The sequence below is a fragment of the Peromyscus maniculatus genome, chromosome 14 (genome assembly GCF_049852395.1).
Source record: "Peromyscus maniculatus bairdii isolate BWxNUB_F1_BW_parent chromosome 14, HU_Pman_BW_mat_3.1, whole genome shotgun sequence".
NCBI lineage: Eukaryota > Metazoa > Chordata > Mammalia > Rodentia > Cricetidae > Peromyscus > Peromyscus maniculatus.
In genome coordinates this window covers 24250667-24268964 of record NC_134865.1, presented here as the reverse complement: position 1 = coordinate 24268964, position 18298 = coordinate 24250667, and the positions used below count along the sequence as shown (strand labels likewise).

Sequence of the window (18298 nt, the reverse complement as noted above, 5' to 3'; positions counted from 1 at the left end):
CTTGGCCTACAGTGGTGAAGGAGACGCTGTCTCTATGTTCCTAAGTGTTGTAATCCAGTTGGAGAAAAATCCTATGAATAGTAACACTCGGTGAGTTGTAGGTGCCATAAGAGAAGCACTTGGAGGCAGACAAGAGAGGTCACACAGATTTGGGGGATTAGGAGGGCCTGCTAGATAAAGATAGCTGTGCCTAAGCTGACAATTAGAAAATGAGTAGGTAATATTGGCATGTGTTAGGTGCAGCATAGCAGTCCATTGAGTCACTTTTTCCTTCCCTTCCCTTCTGTTGTGTTCCCCAAACTCCGCCAATGAGATCCTTCCAAAATGGGCTCCACCCACTGACTTCAGAAGCCTTACTGACATTCAGCATCGGTGTCAGTGATGAGGCATGCATATAAACAAGGATGGATACCGATCTGTGGAATTCCAGATGTCATAGCAATTCTCCAAACACTATATAAGTGAGATTTTCTGGGTCCCTTAGAAAGTACTCCAAAAGACCAAACTTGACAACCACCTCAGGAACCACAAGTAACTGGACTTCAAAAGCCAACAACAGAGATAGTAGTCTGTGCTTTTTCAACAGTTTCTTCTATTGAATAAAAAATTTTAAATCTCAGTAGTCAAATGGCAGTGTCTGAGACTTTGTTGCTCTTGTGGCGAATGGGGAAAATTTAGCCATTCCCTAGAAACTTACTCATTCTAGAAGAGAATATTAAAAATGAAGCTTATGGTTATTTATTATGGGGCCTAGATTTTAGTACTTTTATGGTTAGAGCCACAAAGAGAAAGGCTCTGCTGTTTTCTTTTGGGGTACACCTATTTTGATTCCCCAGGCATATTAATTTGCTGTAATTCACGGCAGAAGGTAATTTTTACTTTTGGAATTAATTGAGCTGAAAGCTGGACTCATGACAGCCCACCCCCTCAGTGGCAAGCACAGAAGCTGGGGACAGACGGCCGTTTCAACTTTACTAGCCTGACATCCTGCAGAATCAATGCACGTCAGCTGTAGGGACTGCTGCCTGTGCTCATACCCATTTGCAAGTTGGCTGGGTGCCCGCTCACAAATTGGGATGCCAGTTCCACTAGGGCACAAGTGTCAACAAAAGATCACTTCAGACAAGAAGTCTGCTTATATTTCCAAAAGCCATGAGTTTAGAGAAAAAAAATAAAGTAAAAATTTAAGTTGGTTCATGCCACAGTTGCTGACAAATAGGTATTTACATTCCATCACACCTTCAGCCTCAAGAGACCTTTTATTTAATGACAATGCAATCTTCTCTGTCTTTTAAGTTTGAATTTAAATTTCTGCATTTCAAATGAGGCAGAAAGGATATGATGTGTCAACCCTGAAAGTCACTAGAAAATGTCCATTTCCTTTATTTCTGTTACATGCATTAGCAATGGAAAGAGTAAGTAATGTGTTATTATGAGCATTAGGTCTCCAGACACTAATTAGAATGGTGATACTGCACCTAACAAAATGCAAATACATCTTTAATATTCAATTAATTCAGCAAATATAGTTAAGTGCCAGGCACCCAGTAGGGACTGGCCTTATTGCCTGGAGTCTTTCCTTTTAATCAAGCCTACATACCACTGACATGCAGTCAGTCCCACTAAAGCATGGTTCCCATTTTATTAATCTCACACTCAGAAGATTCTTAAAATTTTTCCACTGACCATGTCATAAAATTCAAATATAGTAAAAGAGAAGATACGTCACATTCTAGCTGGATGATGTTTTTCTTCTCATAAATTTGTATGGGCTTTCACAGAAGCTAAGTTGTTGTTTTGGTTTTTTGCCATCTTTGCCTTGATCTCATCCCATCTGCTTTTCATTATCCTCTTTCTATCTGTTGAAATTTTCATCGTTTTGGTAAAATGTCTCTTCAATTCCAACTGACTATTTTTCGAGTTGTACTGTGGGAAGCGTCAACTGAAGACTCTTACAAAAATTCTCCTTTACTTCTCAATTCAAACCCAGCAAAAGACATTTGTATCCCATTAGCATTGTGAAGGAGTAAGAGGAGCCTTGGAGAGGCACATTTTCCTGGCAGGACCCTGTTAAAGCTGTCTTTCTGAGGCCCTTCTTCCTTGATAGCCAGGATTCTTTCTTCCCTGCAAGACCCTCTCTGACTTCATTCCACACAGGTCCTTTGGAGGTGTGTCTCAATGACCCACATTGATAGCCTATGAAAATACTTGGCATAGTTCTGACACATACCTTGAGATCAGAAAAAGCTAACTGTTCTTTTCCATTTTTCTTTTTCTCCCTCCTTTTCTCTCTTAGTATCATCTTCAATTTCCATTAAAATGATTTAGTGTTCCCTACATTTTTAATGAATTGTTGAATAATACAAGTTCTATGGCAATTAAAGTCTCAAGACAAGCATGAATTAAGTGTTACAAATGTTCTGAAGAGGACTGGTATGGATGAGGACAGCTCAGAAAGGTTACATGACTTTCCCAAGATTCAAACCCAGTCAGTTGTGAGGAGAGGATTCACAGCTACTCAATCTCTCATCACTATGGAGTGTGGTGACTCTCCATAATATTCCAAAAGCAGGAATTATCATGTAGATGAGGAAACCCAGGCTTAAAAACTGTTATGTGACTTTCCCAAGACTGTACCAGTCAGTTATTGGGAAAAGATTCAAACCTACTCAATCATTCACCAAAAAAGAGGTGCAGGGAAGGAAGAGGAGGAGGAAAGGAAAAAGGAGAAGGAGAAAGTTGACTACCTGTTCTGTGCCACAACCAGTCTCAGCATTTGAGACTCAAAGATAAGAAATGTGCACAGGGAACATGATTTTACTAAGGAAGCAGGTCATCAAACAGGTTGCATGGCATGAAGAAGGAGTGAAATCACTATTCTTGGTGACTCGAGATGGCATAATAAATAAGTAGTCAGTTTCACTAATAAGTGGTTTGGAGATGGAAGCAGATGCAGAGATCCACAGTCAAACACCAGGCCAAGCTCCAGGAGTCCAGTAAAAGAGAGAGAAGAGGGATTCTATGAGCAAGTTCATCAAGATCATAATGGGGAAACCTACAGAGACAACCAGACCAAATTAGCGGAAACTCATGAAATTTAGATCAACAGCTGTGGAGCCTGCATGGGACTGGACTAGGCCCTCTATATATCAAGACAGCTTGATCTGCTTAAGGGGCCCCTGGCAGTAGGATCAGAATCCATTCCTGGTGCATGAGCAGCCTTTTTGGAGCCCACTACCTATGATGGGACACCTTGTACAGCCTTGATGCAGAGGGGAGGGGCTTGGAACTGCCTCTACTAAATGTACCAGGCTCTGCTCCCCAGGGGAGGCCTTACCTTCTTGTAGGAGGGAATGGGGGTTGGGTTTGGAGGGGGAGGCTTCAGGGGCAGGAGGAAGGAAGAGGGGGAACTTTGATTGGTATATAAAATGAATAAAAATTTTTCTTAGTAAAAGAAATAAGTGGTTTGGAAAAGAAAAGATGAACTGAATGGTCCAAAAAAGAAAGGCACTCCAGCCAGAAGAAAGACACTACAAAACACAATGGTTTTCACTGCTAAAGAACATTTCATTTTGTAAATGTATTACGTATTTCCCTATTGTCTACCTGATGGACATATTGAATATTTCCAGGGTATTTACTGTTAAAAATGATGCAGTTGTGACATTTGTGTATTTTTAAGGCTTGTATGTCAAAGCTTCTCTGGTAAGCATACTTTAAACAGAATTGCTGAGCCTTACACATATATCAAGGGTACCATACCCTTCCCAATGAAAGCAAAGACTTTAAACCATCTTTCTTCACCTCCTCCCAGAACTGCTGAGTCCAGTTTGGTTTCATTATTGCACAAAATACAAAAGGAATCCATTGTTTAATATTTATTTCATATCATATATTACACATTAAAACTCATTTCACATTAACTTTCTGATCATTGTTTATGGCATTTAATATTCTCCATCACTTATATAAAATAAATCTAGTTTTGAGAGATTGTGTTGCTCTTTGTCTTTTGTGAAGCTATACTATATAATTTAAACAGAGTGGACATGTGTCCCCAAACTGAATAGTTGGGCACAGTAACTGGGATGTATGCCCAGTTACTCTAGAGGCTGAGGCAGGTGGATCATTCATCTTAGGAATTATAGGTGAGCCTATGCAGATAGTTAGAACTCAAAGTTGAAACGGAAAAGACTGAGTGAAGAAAATAAGAGTGGTTATTACAGTAGCTTCCAATGTCTCCCCTTCTCAATTATGAGACTATAGTCATCAATACCACTGCAAAAGAAACTTCCTTGGCAGCGGCCTGCAGCACAGCACAGACCATGAACATCAACATGACCATGGCAGCCCTGATAACCGACATCACCATGGTCTTCGGAAGCAGCACCACCACCCCACCACCACCCCCAAAAAATAATAAAAGGGAAAAATCAGTCTAGACAGGAAGCCATTGAAGAGAGTCCTTAAAAACTGAGATAAAGACGCTGAAGTGTAGCTCTTCACAGCTGATGGATTCTGGCAGGGGTAGGGGGTGAACATGGCAACCACTCAGTTATCTTTAAGGAGCTGGCCACGAGGAGTTTGACCATGCAGTGAATATATGAGCAACACAAAGGAACTTGGTGTTTTGTTTTGTTTTGTTTTTTTCTTTTTTGGGGGTTGGGCACATAGGTGGGAGGGAGGACTTGGGAGGAATGTGAACTGAGTTTGACCAGGGTGTACTGTGTGGAATTTCCAAATAATTAATAAAAATATTTTTTTGGAAAAAAAGTGGCTCAGTTCACCTAAATATGTAGATGCTAATAAAAATAAATATATGCTAATAGGATAGTATTTTAAGCATTTAAGAAAAGAAGAAAGTTCTGGTAAAGTGTAAAACAGGTATATAATATTAAGTTCTCCTAATTTGGGTTCATAAATTATGTGTATGCATATTTATAACAACTAACAAATACTAGCATATGACGTGGTGGTGAAAACTGTCAACTTGATGGGATTTAGACTCACCATGGAAACAGACCTCTGTACATATCTGTGAGGGGATTTCTAGACTCTGTTAACTGAGGGAAAAAGACTAACCCTATGTGGATGCTGACACCACTGTTCCATGGGTTGGGCTCCCAGATGGAATGAAAAGATGAAAGTCAGTCTTAGGATTAGGGTCTGCTCTGCTTAGTGGTTAGCCTACTTCGTGGGGTCCCATCATTAAAAAGCACAACTGACTGACTTCTCTTCCAGCAGCCACCAAACACTAAGAGCGCCTCAGCTGCTGCTGAGATGGCACGTCCAACCTTCCTGCGCCCTCTAGGCTGGCATTCTGTTTGCCTAGCTCTTGTGCTAGTCTTGTGTTTGCTGTCACAACTGCTGTGAAGTCACAGGTGTCTCTGCCCTGTCAGGGCTGAACACTGTTTTCCTACAGTTATGCAGCACCTCTAGCTCTTAAAGTCTTTCCACACTCTCTTCAGAGAAGATCCACTGGGGTTGGGGGACACTCTACTATATTTTGTTCTCTGCCCACAGACCAGTGGGAAATGATTGTTAATTGTCCTCACAAACTGTGCTTGACGGTGAAAGAATAAAAAAAGAAAAAAAGAAAGAAAGAAAGAAAGAAAGAAAGAAAGAAAGAAAGAAAGAAAGAAAGAAAGAAAGAAAGAAAGAAAGAAGGAAAGAAGGAAAGAAGGAAAGAAGGAAAGAAAGAGAAGAAATGTCAAAGTTAGGCGGGAAGGTACAGAAGGGTTGAGAGGGAGAGAAGGGGAGGAGTTGAGGGGGGTGAATGTGTTTAAATACACTGAATGAAATTCTCAAAGAATTAATTTTAAAATTATTAGAAAAAAATTAAAAACCAGGTGAAGTGGAGCTGAGCTCTGCTTCCCTGCTCTGGCTGCAGTGTGAACAGTTGTCTCAAGCCCCTGTCACCATGGCTTCCCACCACGTCAACCGTTTCCGTGAACTATGAGCCCAAATAAACCTTCCCATCTGTAAGTTGCTTAGATCAGGTATTTTGTGCCAGCAATGTGAAAAGTAAGTTATATATATATATATATATATATATATATATATATATATATATATATATTCTTTGCTATATGTCACATATCATGTTTGTATTGTATTTAATATTATAGTCTTGGTAAATGTGGGGGGTTTGTTATTGGTACTTGTATATAACCTGCTTATATCTTCCCATATAGTTTAAATAATATAGAGATTATTTACAATATGTATACAATGTAGACAGTTGCTTTACTCTATTGTTTTTGAAATACCAAGAAAGATCTGTACATGTCTAGGGGAGATTAATTTTTTTCAAATATCTTCTGTTGAAATTTGGTTGAACCTCTGGATAGGGGATCTGTGGATAATGAAGGCTTCTTGTAATGATTAATGTATGTTTATATATAAAACATAGACACAGACACGTACTGAATATATACACATTTTACAAACTACTGGACTTACACTGTAGAATAGCATCCATATACATCTACAGGATAAACTTAGAGAAATTAAAGCAGGTTGATAATGAAAGTGTGCTAGCTTCCACACCCCTTTAGCAGTTAATTCTGGAGCTTCTTTTATGAAGTAGTAATGATTATTTTCTTGGCCTTTGCCATTTGCTTGGGTTAACAGAATTCAGAGGAGTTTGCATTTTGTTAGTTTCTAGCCTAGACCTCAAAAGGCCTTGCATGATTATTTTCTCTTCTCAGAACCCTCCTTCTACCATAAGAAGGATATGTTCAGGATAGTCTGCTGGTGGAGGTGACTCTATGTAGAACAGACACAGTGATCTTTTCTTTGGCTGAATATATACTGAATATAATTCACTTGGATATAGTCATATGAAGCAATAAAGAAAGAATTTGTCACACAAATATATAAAAATTTGCATACCTAAGTCAATGGGTGAGATAATTTTTTTTTATTGCAGGCTCATTCAGCATTACTTTTTACACTATAATTTGAACAAAATCTTCCCTGTGTTTTAAAAAATAAAAATGGAGTTAAGAAGATATTAATTTAAATTAAAACTTAAGTTTGGAGAAAATACAACCTTTTTCTGCTTCAATTCTTTTTCAGGTGTATGTTGATAGAAAACTCAGCAATTTCATTAGAACTGTAAGGGGATTCACTTCCCCTGGAGTTCAGACGACATTCTTCCCCACCCCCATATGCTTTCTCTTGCTGAAATTATACTCATCAGAGAAGGCCTCGACTGCTAGCTCCTTTAATTTTTTCTGGCGTAGCTATGATATGAACATTAGAGATGTAAGCAATCAGTGACTGTGTATTATATTAGTATGCCCCAAGCAAGAGACACCCAGATACCACCACTACCTCCTTCTCTGCCCAAAGTCATTTGCTAGTACTTTCTTGCAAGAACTACTCTAACAATGCTGAAGGGCCAGAGAGAGTGATTTCTCTTCATTAGTCCCAGTAGATGCCTTTTGTCTCTTTGAAAACACAATTCCATTTCCCTCAGTTCTCTCTCTCTCTCTCTCTCTCTCTCTCTCTCTCTCTCTCTCTCTCTCTCTCTCTCTCTCTCCCCGCCCCCGTCTCTCTGTCTGTCCCCCCAAACCCCATGTGATTGAGAGGCATGTAGGTGTCACTCTTATATGCTAAGGTCAGAGAGCAACCTTGAGGTCGGCCCTTGCTTTCTACCTTGGTCCAGGCAGTCTCTTTATGTTGCTGGCTGCTCTGTATATTGGGATAGTCAGTTCACAGCTGGTAGAGATTCTCCTGTCATCCCCTTGATTTTCCATGAGAGAACTAGGATTAGGGACATGTATTTGCTATGTCTGGCTGTTTTCCATGGGTTCTGGAGATTCAAACTCAGGTACTCATGATTGTGCAACAAGCACACTGGGCCATCCACCTAGCTCTCCTTAGAATTCTTATCTGACAAAAATGAACGTAAAATAAATCCAAACACTCGATTTTAGAGGAATATATATATTTTATAATTACAGACATTCTTATTATGTGGGCAAATTACTATGTGTTGTGTTCAAAGCAAAAATATTCCAATTGTCATGGTCAAATATTCCTAAATTATAAATCAATAAAGGTATTTATCTGATGAAACAAGAAAAAAAATTCATTCATGACCAGAGAAGAGGTGGGCTTCTAGAGCTGCAACCACTGGGATCGCCCAACAGGTATGAAATGTCATGGGCTGAGTCCTTTTGTCTCCCAGACCTGCTCTAAAAAGATTAAAGCACACAGATGACACAGAGCTGGCAGGTCACAAGCACCCCATCTCCCAAAAGGAGGCTAAGTCCAAGTCCAAACTATACTCATGTGTTTAATCCAGCCAAGCCAGATGGGCCGATGTATGTAGTAAAAGTTGGTACTATTTCCAGAGGCATGTGATTTTCACACATTGAAACATGATGTCAGACATAAGAGGGCTCTGGAAGAGTGATCACTTCTTGCTTTCAGTAACTGGTAACTGCTTAAGATTCATTCAGCAGCAAGAACCAAGATAAGAAAAGGACATTGGCTCAGAAGCTTACAGCACATTAAATATTTATTCTATATTTTCATAGTTAAGACGGCACACCAGAAGCTGCATTCCCTGGGCTAGAATCTTAACTCTAAAGAGCCCTAGACTGGGAGACTTCATCTGTAGAAAATGATTATCATATAACACACAGGACCACAGTGTGGACCAGAGAGATGGCTCAGAGTTCAAGAGCTGCTGTAGAAGACCTGGGTTCTGATCCCAACACCCACATGGCAGTTCACAATAGTCTCTAACTCCAATTCCAGAAGATTCATGTCCTATTTTTTTGTTTGTTTTTCAAGACAGGATTTCTCTATGTAACCCTGGCTGTCCTGGAACTCACTCTGTAGACCAAGCTATCCTCAAACTCAGAGATCTGCCTGCCTCTGTCTCCTGAGTGAGAAGACTAAAACTGTGTTCCACCAAAGCACAGCTGGAGAAATAAATGTTTATCAAAACAATAGTGCCTGTCTTGTGGGATTCAATAAACAAGGATATTGCTATTGGAGACTCACTATTTCCCCAATTTCTCTACACTCTCACTTTCAGAACTCAAGTGGGAAGCCTTTGTCCCTTTTGAAGATGAAACAGACAAACTTTGCAATCTCAAAGTCCATAGAGGGGCTCTCTAGGATTACATTTAGGAAAAAGGAGCCTAGGAAAAAAACCGAACACTTGAAATGGCAAAGTACACCTCAGGGAAGCAAAGAGTTGGGCGGGGCAGAGACTGAACATTAGCAGAAATTAGGAACCTAAGGAGAGAAACAAATCCCTAGCCAGGAGCAAAGGACGGAGACTGAACTGTCCACAGAGCAACAAAATGAGGTGGTTGTTCTGTTTGTTGGCTTAGTTTCAAACATTTTTTAAGTGTGAGTAAGGGCAGAGGGGGATGAGACACAATATTACCTTTCATTTTTATTCTTAGACTTACTCAGTTCTGTCTTTGAGAATTTGCTTTCATATTTACAATTATTCAAAAATTGAGCATGAAAGAAAACAAAACAATAGGAAAATTCCCACCCCTCAACAATGTTTACCCTTATCAACTAGGGCAGTGGTTCTCAACCTTCCTAATTATGTGACCCTTTAATATAGTTCCTCATGTTGTGGTGACCCTTAACCATAAAATTATCCTTGTTGCTACTTCATAACTGTAATTTTGCTTCTGTGATGAATGGTAATATAAATATCTGTGGCTTCCTATGGTCTTAGACTCTCCCTGTGAAAGGTTGAGAACCGCTGATCTAGATAGAGAGAAGAGCTCAAAAGGTTACAAAACTAGAAGCTCTCCCTTATGAAGCAATTGCTTAAAAAATAAATGAACATTGGGTTCACATTTTCTTTCCTTCAGGGTATGACCTATACAACACCAGAGCAGGGGGTATTTATTCTTAGTAATGGGTTTTTGCTATAACAAACTATTCAAAACAATTTACTATCATTTACTTTACTTTTGTTGAAAAATAACCAAGAATACTCACCTTCTTCAAAATAATTATCACACAGCTCATCACTTGATATTGTTTGAAAAATTCACAATGAATTATAAATTCCAAACATTTCACAAACTGAATTATACCTCTCCACACCTGTCATAGCCATTTAAATAATTGGATTTGACTATGTGGGGACATATGGATCTCCTTGGGAGGGGGAAGTAGAATAGATTTTATGGTGAATTGGGGTGGGGGATGGGAAAATTAGGTGGGACAATGTCAGGGGGGGATAGGGTTGAGGAAGGGAATTCGGGGAGAGACAGTTGGAATTGAGGAGTATTTGATGGATGATATGGAAACCTAACACAGTGGAAAATTCCTAAGCTATATGAATGCAATCCTAATGAGGTCTCCCAAAAATGAACAGAGCCTCAAATAGCCCATCTCTTATCACCTAACAAAGCTTCCAGTTCCAGGACTGGATCACATTCAATTGAGTTGTTGGCTAAGGTTATCCCATGAAAATCCCTAAACAACCCAGACTGATGCCAAGACAGTGGGTTGCTCTCTGCAAACTGACAGTGGGGCCCCATTGCTGAGGACAACACTCACACAATTCATTGAACATGGAGAAGTAGAGCTTGTGTCTGCATAGAATGTTTAGCCCTATGTTCTAATGCCTTTGGTGAGGGAAGGTAGTCTGCAGCCTCCCCAAGAAGAAACACAAACACCAATCCAGCCACAAAACCTTTGACCTACAATCTGCCCTGCCTGCAAGATAGTGTAGGGCAATGTGTAATAGAACTTGGAGTAGCCAACCAATGTCTGATTTTATTTAAGGCCCATTCCATGAGGTGGAACCCATACTCGATACAGATTGGGTGAACAAGAACCAGAGATGAGATAGCCCAGAGACCTAGGGCAAAAACAAACACTACTGATATTTTAAAAAATAATAAAATGATCCCTAAGAATATTCTACAATACTGATAAATCAGTGCCTTATTCAGTCATCATCTGAGAAGTTCCCTCCTACAGCAGACAGGAACATTCATGCAGAGAGAGAGAGAGAAAAAAAAAAATCTTAGAATACAAAGCTCTAAATGGGTTGTCTTCATCAAGCCCCTCCCCTTAGAGCTCAAGGGAACCCATGGAAGAGGAGTTTGAAATGAGAGAGAGCCAGAGGGGTTGGAGAACAAGGCCCTCTAAATCAACTGAGCAAGGCTCATATGAACTCACAGACACTGAAGCAGCAAATCTAGGGCTGTCACAGGTCTGCACCTGGCCCTCTGTATATATGTTATAGCTTTCAGCTTACTATTTTTATGGGACTCCTGAGTGTGTGAACCAGTGGGTCTCTGATTCTAGTCCCTGCTCTTAGGACTCTTTTCCATCTGTTAGGTTGCCTGGTCCAGTCTAGATGTGATGGGTTTTGTTTTATTTTATTACATTTCATTTTGTCATATTTGGTTGTTATCTCTTAGAAGCCTGTTCTTTTCTAATGAGAGACAGAAAGAGAGTAGAATGGGATGGGAGGGCAGATGAGGAGGAACTGGAAGGAGTAGAGGGAGGGGAAAACTATAACCAGGACATGCTATACGAGAAAAGAATCTACTTTTTAAAAATTTTTGTCTCTGCTTCTTCTCCCCTACAATACATCCCAACTGCAGTTTCCCCTCCCTCTGCTCCTGACAGTTCTCTCCCACCTCCCCTCTTCCCCAGATCCACTTCATTTCTGTCTCCCAGAAAAGAGCAGGCCTCCCAGGGGCATCAACCTAACATGGCACAGCAAGACAAAGTAAGACTAGGCAAAAAACACTCATATCAAGGCTGGGTGAGGCAACCCTACTGGAGGAAAGGGAACCAAGAGCAGGCAAAGAGTCAGAGACACCCCCATGCCCACTAAAAGGAATGCCTCCAAAACATCAAACCAACAACCATAGCATATATGCAGAGGATATAGTGAAGACACATGCAAGCTCTGTAACTACCTATTCAGTCTTTGTGAGCTCACAGGAGCACTACTTGGTTAGTTACAGGGGCTGTGCTCTCCTGGTGTCCTTGATGCCTCTGGCTCCTACAGTCTTTCTCCCCCTCCTCCACAAAGGTACCCAAGCTTCAAAGGGATCCAATGGAGACCTATAACCTGGCCTCTCCCTCTCTGCCTAATGTTTGGATGTCCTCCTATAAGCTGCAAGAGGCTGCCTTGTTGATGATAATTGGGCTTGGTGCCATCTATGAGTATAGCATTGACCTTCTTTTTCTTTTTCTTTTCTTTTTCTTTCTTTTTTTTTTTTTTTTTTTTGGCCAGGTGTGTTTGATTCTATCCTAGGTCTCTGGCCTAGCCAACCTCTGGTTTCCGGTCATCCAGAAAGTGTCAGACATAGGCTCCCCATCATGGCCTGGGCCCCAAAAAAGACCAGTCATTGGTTGGCCACTCCCACAAGGTCTGACCCACCATTGCCCCAGCACCATTTTGCAGGCATGAAAGATCGTAGGTCAAAGGTTTTTGTGGCTGGGTTGGTGTCCTAGTGCCACCACTGGAAGCTTTGCCTGGCTATAGGAGATAGACATTTCAGGCTCTGTATCTTCCATTACTAGGAATCCTCACTGGGGTCACCCTCATAGATTCCAGGGAGTATCTACTCCACTAAGTTTCCACACTGTCCCCCAAATGCCCTCCAATTACAGTCATCCCTCCCCATCCTCTGTCCCTCCATGGCCCTACCTCCACCAGATCTCTCCTATTCCCATCCTACACATCCCCAGTCCACTTGCAAAATATGTTCTACTTCCCTTTCCCAGGGAGATACGTGCACACCCCTTCCCCCAGCATGTATGATGTTACTTAACCTCTCAGGGTCTGTGAATTGTAGCATGATTATCACTTACTTAACAGCTAATTACCAGTTATAAGTGAGTACATACCATGTTTGTCTTTGTGTGTCTGGGTTACCTCAGTTAGGATGGTATTTTCTAATTCCATCCATTTGCCTGGAAATTTCGTGATGTCATTGTTTTTTAACTGCTGAGTAATACTCCATTGTGTAAACGTACCACATTTTCTTTACCCATCCTTTGCTTGAGGTACATTTACTTTCCAATGTCTGGCTGTTATGAATAAAGCTGCTATAAACATAGTTGAGCAAGTGTCCTTGTGATAGGATGGAAAGTCAGTCCTTTGGGTATATGCCCAGGAGTGGCATAGCTGGGTCTTGAGGTAGATTGATTCCCAGTTTTCTGAGGAACAACCATATTGATTTCCATAGTGGCTGTAAAGTTTGCACTCCTACCAGCAATGGAGGAGTATTCCCTTTGCTCCACATTCTCTCCAGCATGAGCTGTCACTTGTGTTACTAATCTTAGCCATTCTGACAGGTGTAAGATGGAATTTCAAAGTAGTTTTGATTTGCATTTCCCTGATGGATAAAGATGTTAAACATTTCTTGAAGTGTTTCTCAGTCATTCGAGATTCCTCTACTGAGAGCTCTCTGTTTAGATCTCTACCCTACTTTTAAATTGGATTATTTGGGTTTTTTTTTTTTTTTTTGAGGTCTTTATATATTTGGGATATTAGCCCTCTATCAGATGTAGGGTTGGTGAAAAACTTTTCCCATTTGGTAGGCTGCCATTTTGTTCTACTGATGGTATCCTTTGCCTTACAGGAACTTTTCAGTTTCATAAAGTCAGATTTACTGATTGTTGTTCTTCGAGCCCATGCTATTGGTGTTCTGTTCAGAAAGTTGTGTCCTGTGCCAATGTGCTCAAGGCTATTCCCCACTATCTCTTCTATTAGGTTCAATGTTGAGCTGTGGGGGCCCACCGAGATCCCAGTTGTGGTTGGTTTTCATCTTGACTCAAGGTCAGAGAGTCCAAGCTTGTTTCCCCCCTTCATAATAGGATTTTTGACGAAAGGCTTGTTTACCAGGTATCTTATGTAAGGTATAGTCACCAATTGTCTTGAGTACTAAGGAGGTGTTTACACTTAATTGTAACTTTGTACTTTGAACCGTGATGTCCTTGAAAGAGGGAGGTCTTTTTGTCCCCTCTTGCTTTGGGGTAAATAAAGGCTGTGAGTAATAAAACTTGGTGTCTGAGGTATTGACCCAGAACCCTCTAGAAGCTATCCTGTGTCTCTTTTTCTTTATCTATGTCTATATTTCATAGCTATCATTTCCCAATTCCACACTCCCCACTTCAGAACCTGTTCAACAGGTTGAGCAGGACTTGACATTAAGCTATTTGATCAACTTCGATTTGAGTTTTGTGCATGGTGATAAATATGGATCTATTTGCACTCTTCTACATTCAGACATCCAGTTATACCAGTACCATTTGTTGAAGATGATTTTGTTGTGCCCAGATCATAACCCCCAGAGAGACCATCAAGGACGAGCATACCAGAATGCAAAAGCAAGGTTTATCTGTTACAAGTCATGACAGGGAACTCATCTCAAGCCATCTCAAGTGAGGCAGGGAAGAGTTCCTCTTTCTTGGGGAAGTTAGTTTTTATAGGCAAAACCCATAAAATTTCTTAGAGTGGAGGGGCTTAGTACGGGTCCATCCTTGATTGGTCCAGTTTTTCCCGGGCCTGGACTTTATCTTGTTCTAGCTTATCTGTTTGCCCTGTCAGGAGTTTTACAACTCCTCTCTGGGGTCTGGTCATGTTATCTCTGGAGAGGGGCATCTCATCTCGTGGTTAATTGGTTACCATCAGACATCCTGACTCTGTTCTTTTGTTCCTGGGGCTGGTGCCATCATTTCTGGGGACTTGAAACTGGCCTGGGTCTATCTATATTGAGATATCTTTGTCTAAGGCCCCCTTTTTGAGACAATAGCGTGAGGGTTTTGTTGTGCCTAGATTACATCCCCAAAGTCACCACTGGAGACTTTAGGTACAGAATGCAAAAGTAAGGTGTTTTCTAAGTTTACAAGCCTCCAGGGAGGCTCTTCCAAATCTCTCACTCACAGCAGGGAGGTTGGAAGGAGCACTCCCCTTTCTTTGTAAGGCTAGTTCTTAAAGGCACAGACCATATAATTTATTTTAACCTGCCTCCCTTTTTTAGTCTTTTGGTCGAATATCCCGACTGTGTTTTCCAAAGTCTCTGTAGCAGATACAGCCACCTGGGGAAAAGGGGTCTAAGTTTTGATCTACACTTAGGAATCCTGGTTTAAGCTTCTCTTTGTCTGTAGGGGATAGAGTGGGGGGTTTTACTGAGGTATCACAATTTCTCTTTTCAACTGTGTATTTCTGATTTCTTTATAAAAAAAATTAGGTGTCCATAGGTGTATGGATTTATGTCTGGGTCTTCAATTTGATTCAGTTGGTCATCCTATTTGTTTTTATGCCAATACCATGTGATTTTTATTACTATAGTTCTGTAGTACAGCTTGAAATTAAGGATAGTGATTCTAAAGTTCTAGTACTGTTCAGGATAGTTTTAACTAGCCTGGGTTTTTTGTTTTTCCATATGAAGTTGAGTGTTATCCTTTCAAGATCCATAAAGAATTATGTTGGAATTTTAATGGGGATTGTGTTGAATCTGTACATTGGTTTTGGTAGGATGGCCGTTTTTACCATGTTTTTTTAATTTTATTTTATAATTTAATTTAATTTTACATATCAGCCATGGATTCCCTTGTTCTTCCTCCTCCCCTCTGCCCCCTGCTTTCCTCCCAGTCCATCCCCCATTCCCATCTCCTCCAGGGCAAAGACTCCCCTGGGGATTGAGTTCAACCTGGTAGACTCAGTCCAGGCAGGTCCAGTCCCCTCCTCCCAGGCTGAGTCAAGTGTTCCTGTATAAGCCCCAGGTTCCAAACAGCCAGCTCATGCAGTGAGGACAGGCCCCAGTCCCACTGCCTGGGGGCCTCCCAAAGAGATCAAGCTAATCAACTGTCTCACTTATCCAGAGGGCTTGATCCAGTCGGGGGCTCCTCAGCTATTGGTTCATAGTTCATGTGTTTCCATTCATTCCTGCCTATCCATGAGCATGGGAGATCTTTCTGTCATCTGATATCTTCTTTAATTTCTTCCTTCAAAGACTTGAAGTTTTTGTCGTACAGTTTTTTCACTTTCTTGGTTAGATTTATTCGAAGAGATTTTGTATACTTATGGCTATTGTAAAGGGTTGTTTCTCTGATTGCTTTCTCAATTCATTTGTCATTTGTATATAAGAGGGCTACTGATTTTTGTAATTAATCTTGTCCAGCCACTTCACTGGAGGTGCTTATTAGCTCTAGGAGTTCCCTGGTAGAATTTTGGGGTTTGCTTATGTATACTATTATATCATCTGTGAATAACAATACTTTGAGCTCTTCCTTTCCAATTTGTATCCCCTTGATCTCCTTTCATCTTATTGCTCTCCCTATTTCTTCAAGTACTATATTGAGTAATATGACAGATATGGAGAGAGTGGACAGCCTTGTCTTGTTCCTGATTTTCATGGGATTGCTTTGACTTTCTCTGTATTTAATTTTGATGTTGGTTGTAAGATTGCTGTAAATTGCCTTTATCATTTTGATATGTTCCCTGTATCCACAATCTCTCCAGGACTTCTATAAAGAAAGGGTGTTGGATTTTGTCAAAAGGTTTTCAGTATCTAATGATATGATTATGTATGATCATGTGGGCTTTTTTTTTTCTTTCAGCTTGTTTATATGGTGAACTGCATTTACTGATCTTCATATGCTGAACCATCACTGTATCTCTGGGATGCAACCTACTTGGTCTACTAAGAAAAAAAAAAACTTTAAAAAATAAATAAATAATTGGGCTTGTGAACAGACTTCATCTTTCTTCTTGTTTTTTTTTCTTCCAACAAATGGAAAGGTACAACACTACATTATTTGCAAGTTTGTTATACATATTCTGAAGCTATTCATAGGCTTCTGAAAAATACTGTGTGTGGACTAACCAAGTAGTTCACTTGGGGCTGATGGGTTGTTTATTCTCCACAGCTCATTTTGTAGCATTCTGATAGTTAAATCAATGCTAACTCTAAACTTACCTTTGACTAGTAATGGTACATGATCTTTTCTCTACCCTGCCCCCATTCCAACACACTAGTGAGAACTATGTAAGAGGTTCAGGGCTCTAGCTTCACAAACTATGCATTCAGTAATTAGAATTGTACTTTAATTATCTATCTCTCCAAATGTTCTATAAATATAACATTCCTGTATAATTTTCTTTTTCAAAATCAGAAAAGATGTATGTAAAACAAAACTTGGATTTTTAAATATTTCTTATTATCTCAAAGAGAATTAGTTAAATATTTCTTCTTACTATCCTGAAAGCTATTTAATTCAAGTAATTTTACATCACTAACTCTCATAGCAAATAAACTACTTTCAGAGCCCCCAAATAACTTTTATTATCTATTTTAAAAAATATTTTTGGCATTCTAATAATCATATATCAAGGCAGCAGGGCAAATGACCTTTGATTCAAAAGTACATAAATCATGATTTCTTTAGACTGTATTTTATGTATGTGAACATTGATATTTTATATGAACAATCATGTTTTTCTTGAATACAAATAGCAATGTGGAGCATATTTTCCAATTATCTTCCTGCTCAGAGTAATAGCTCATATACTACACATTTATAACTATGAATAAGAACCAGCAGTGGCAACTTGGATCTTTTAACTAGAGAGAGAGAGAGAGAGAGAGAGAGAGAGAGAGAGAGAGAGAGAGAGAGAGAGAGAGGGAGAGAGAGAGAGATAGATCAGTGATCATAAAGGAAAACATGAAGGACATCCTAGAGGAGGCATTTGGTCAACTTTAGAATGAAGTTGGAATGAATTAGTTTCATTACTCAAGGAATAGTCTTTGAGCAGTTATTGAAAGTGTTCCTTTACTTTCCTTGAACAAAATCCAACAGGATGTATAAAAGATGACCAGATGGGCAAAGAAAGAGTAATGAGGTGGAGATAAGGCTATATTCAAATTCTGGAGAATCAGAAAAGATCAGTGTGTTGAGTGATGAAGTAGCATATGCAAAGAATCACCATATGAATGCCCTTCTGCCCTCTAAGGATTCCAGCGCTCATTGTAAAGAGCAAGGTCCAAATGTGCCAATGTTCACCTGCTGCTTTTGTATTCCAAGTTCACTCTTCATAACCAAGATTCTAACACTGGAACAATTTTTCTGTTTTGATTTGGTTGATGGTATTTCTCCAGGACAGGTACTAGATGGACTGTAAAGGAAGGGCATGGCACAGGCATTCTAATTATGAATGAATAGAAGCTGTGGTTGCCTGCACTGAGCAAGTACACAATTGAGCCTGTCAGTAGCCAGATGGGGTGGAACTCATGGGACCCTTCCCCTCCCTATTGAATTATGAGTGTGC

General features: G+C 40.1%; 1 protein-coding gene across 2 annotated transcripts in view; it reads left to right on the top strand.

The window, feature by feature from the left end:
* LOC143268427 (uncharacterized) overlaps positions 1 to 16727 on the top strand; it is a 44656-nt gene extending 27929 nt beyond the window's left edge. For both annotated transcript variants that reach the window (XR_013044310.1, XM_076550708.1), the window contains one exon: positions 16591 to 16727. Coding sequence is in view for 1 of the 2 variants with exons in the window: in XM_076550708.1 (XP_076406823.1) it covers positions 16591 to 16634 (44 nt within the window). In the remaining variant the exon portion in view is untranslated. The remainder of the gene's footprint in view (positions 1 to 16590) is intronic.
* Positions 16728 to 18298: the final 1571 nt, after the last annotated feature.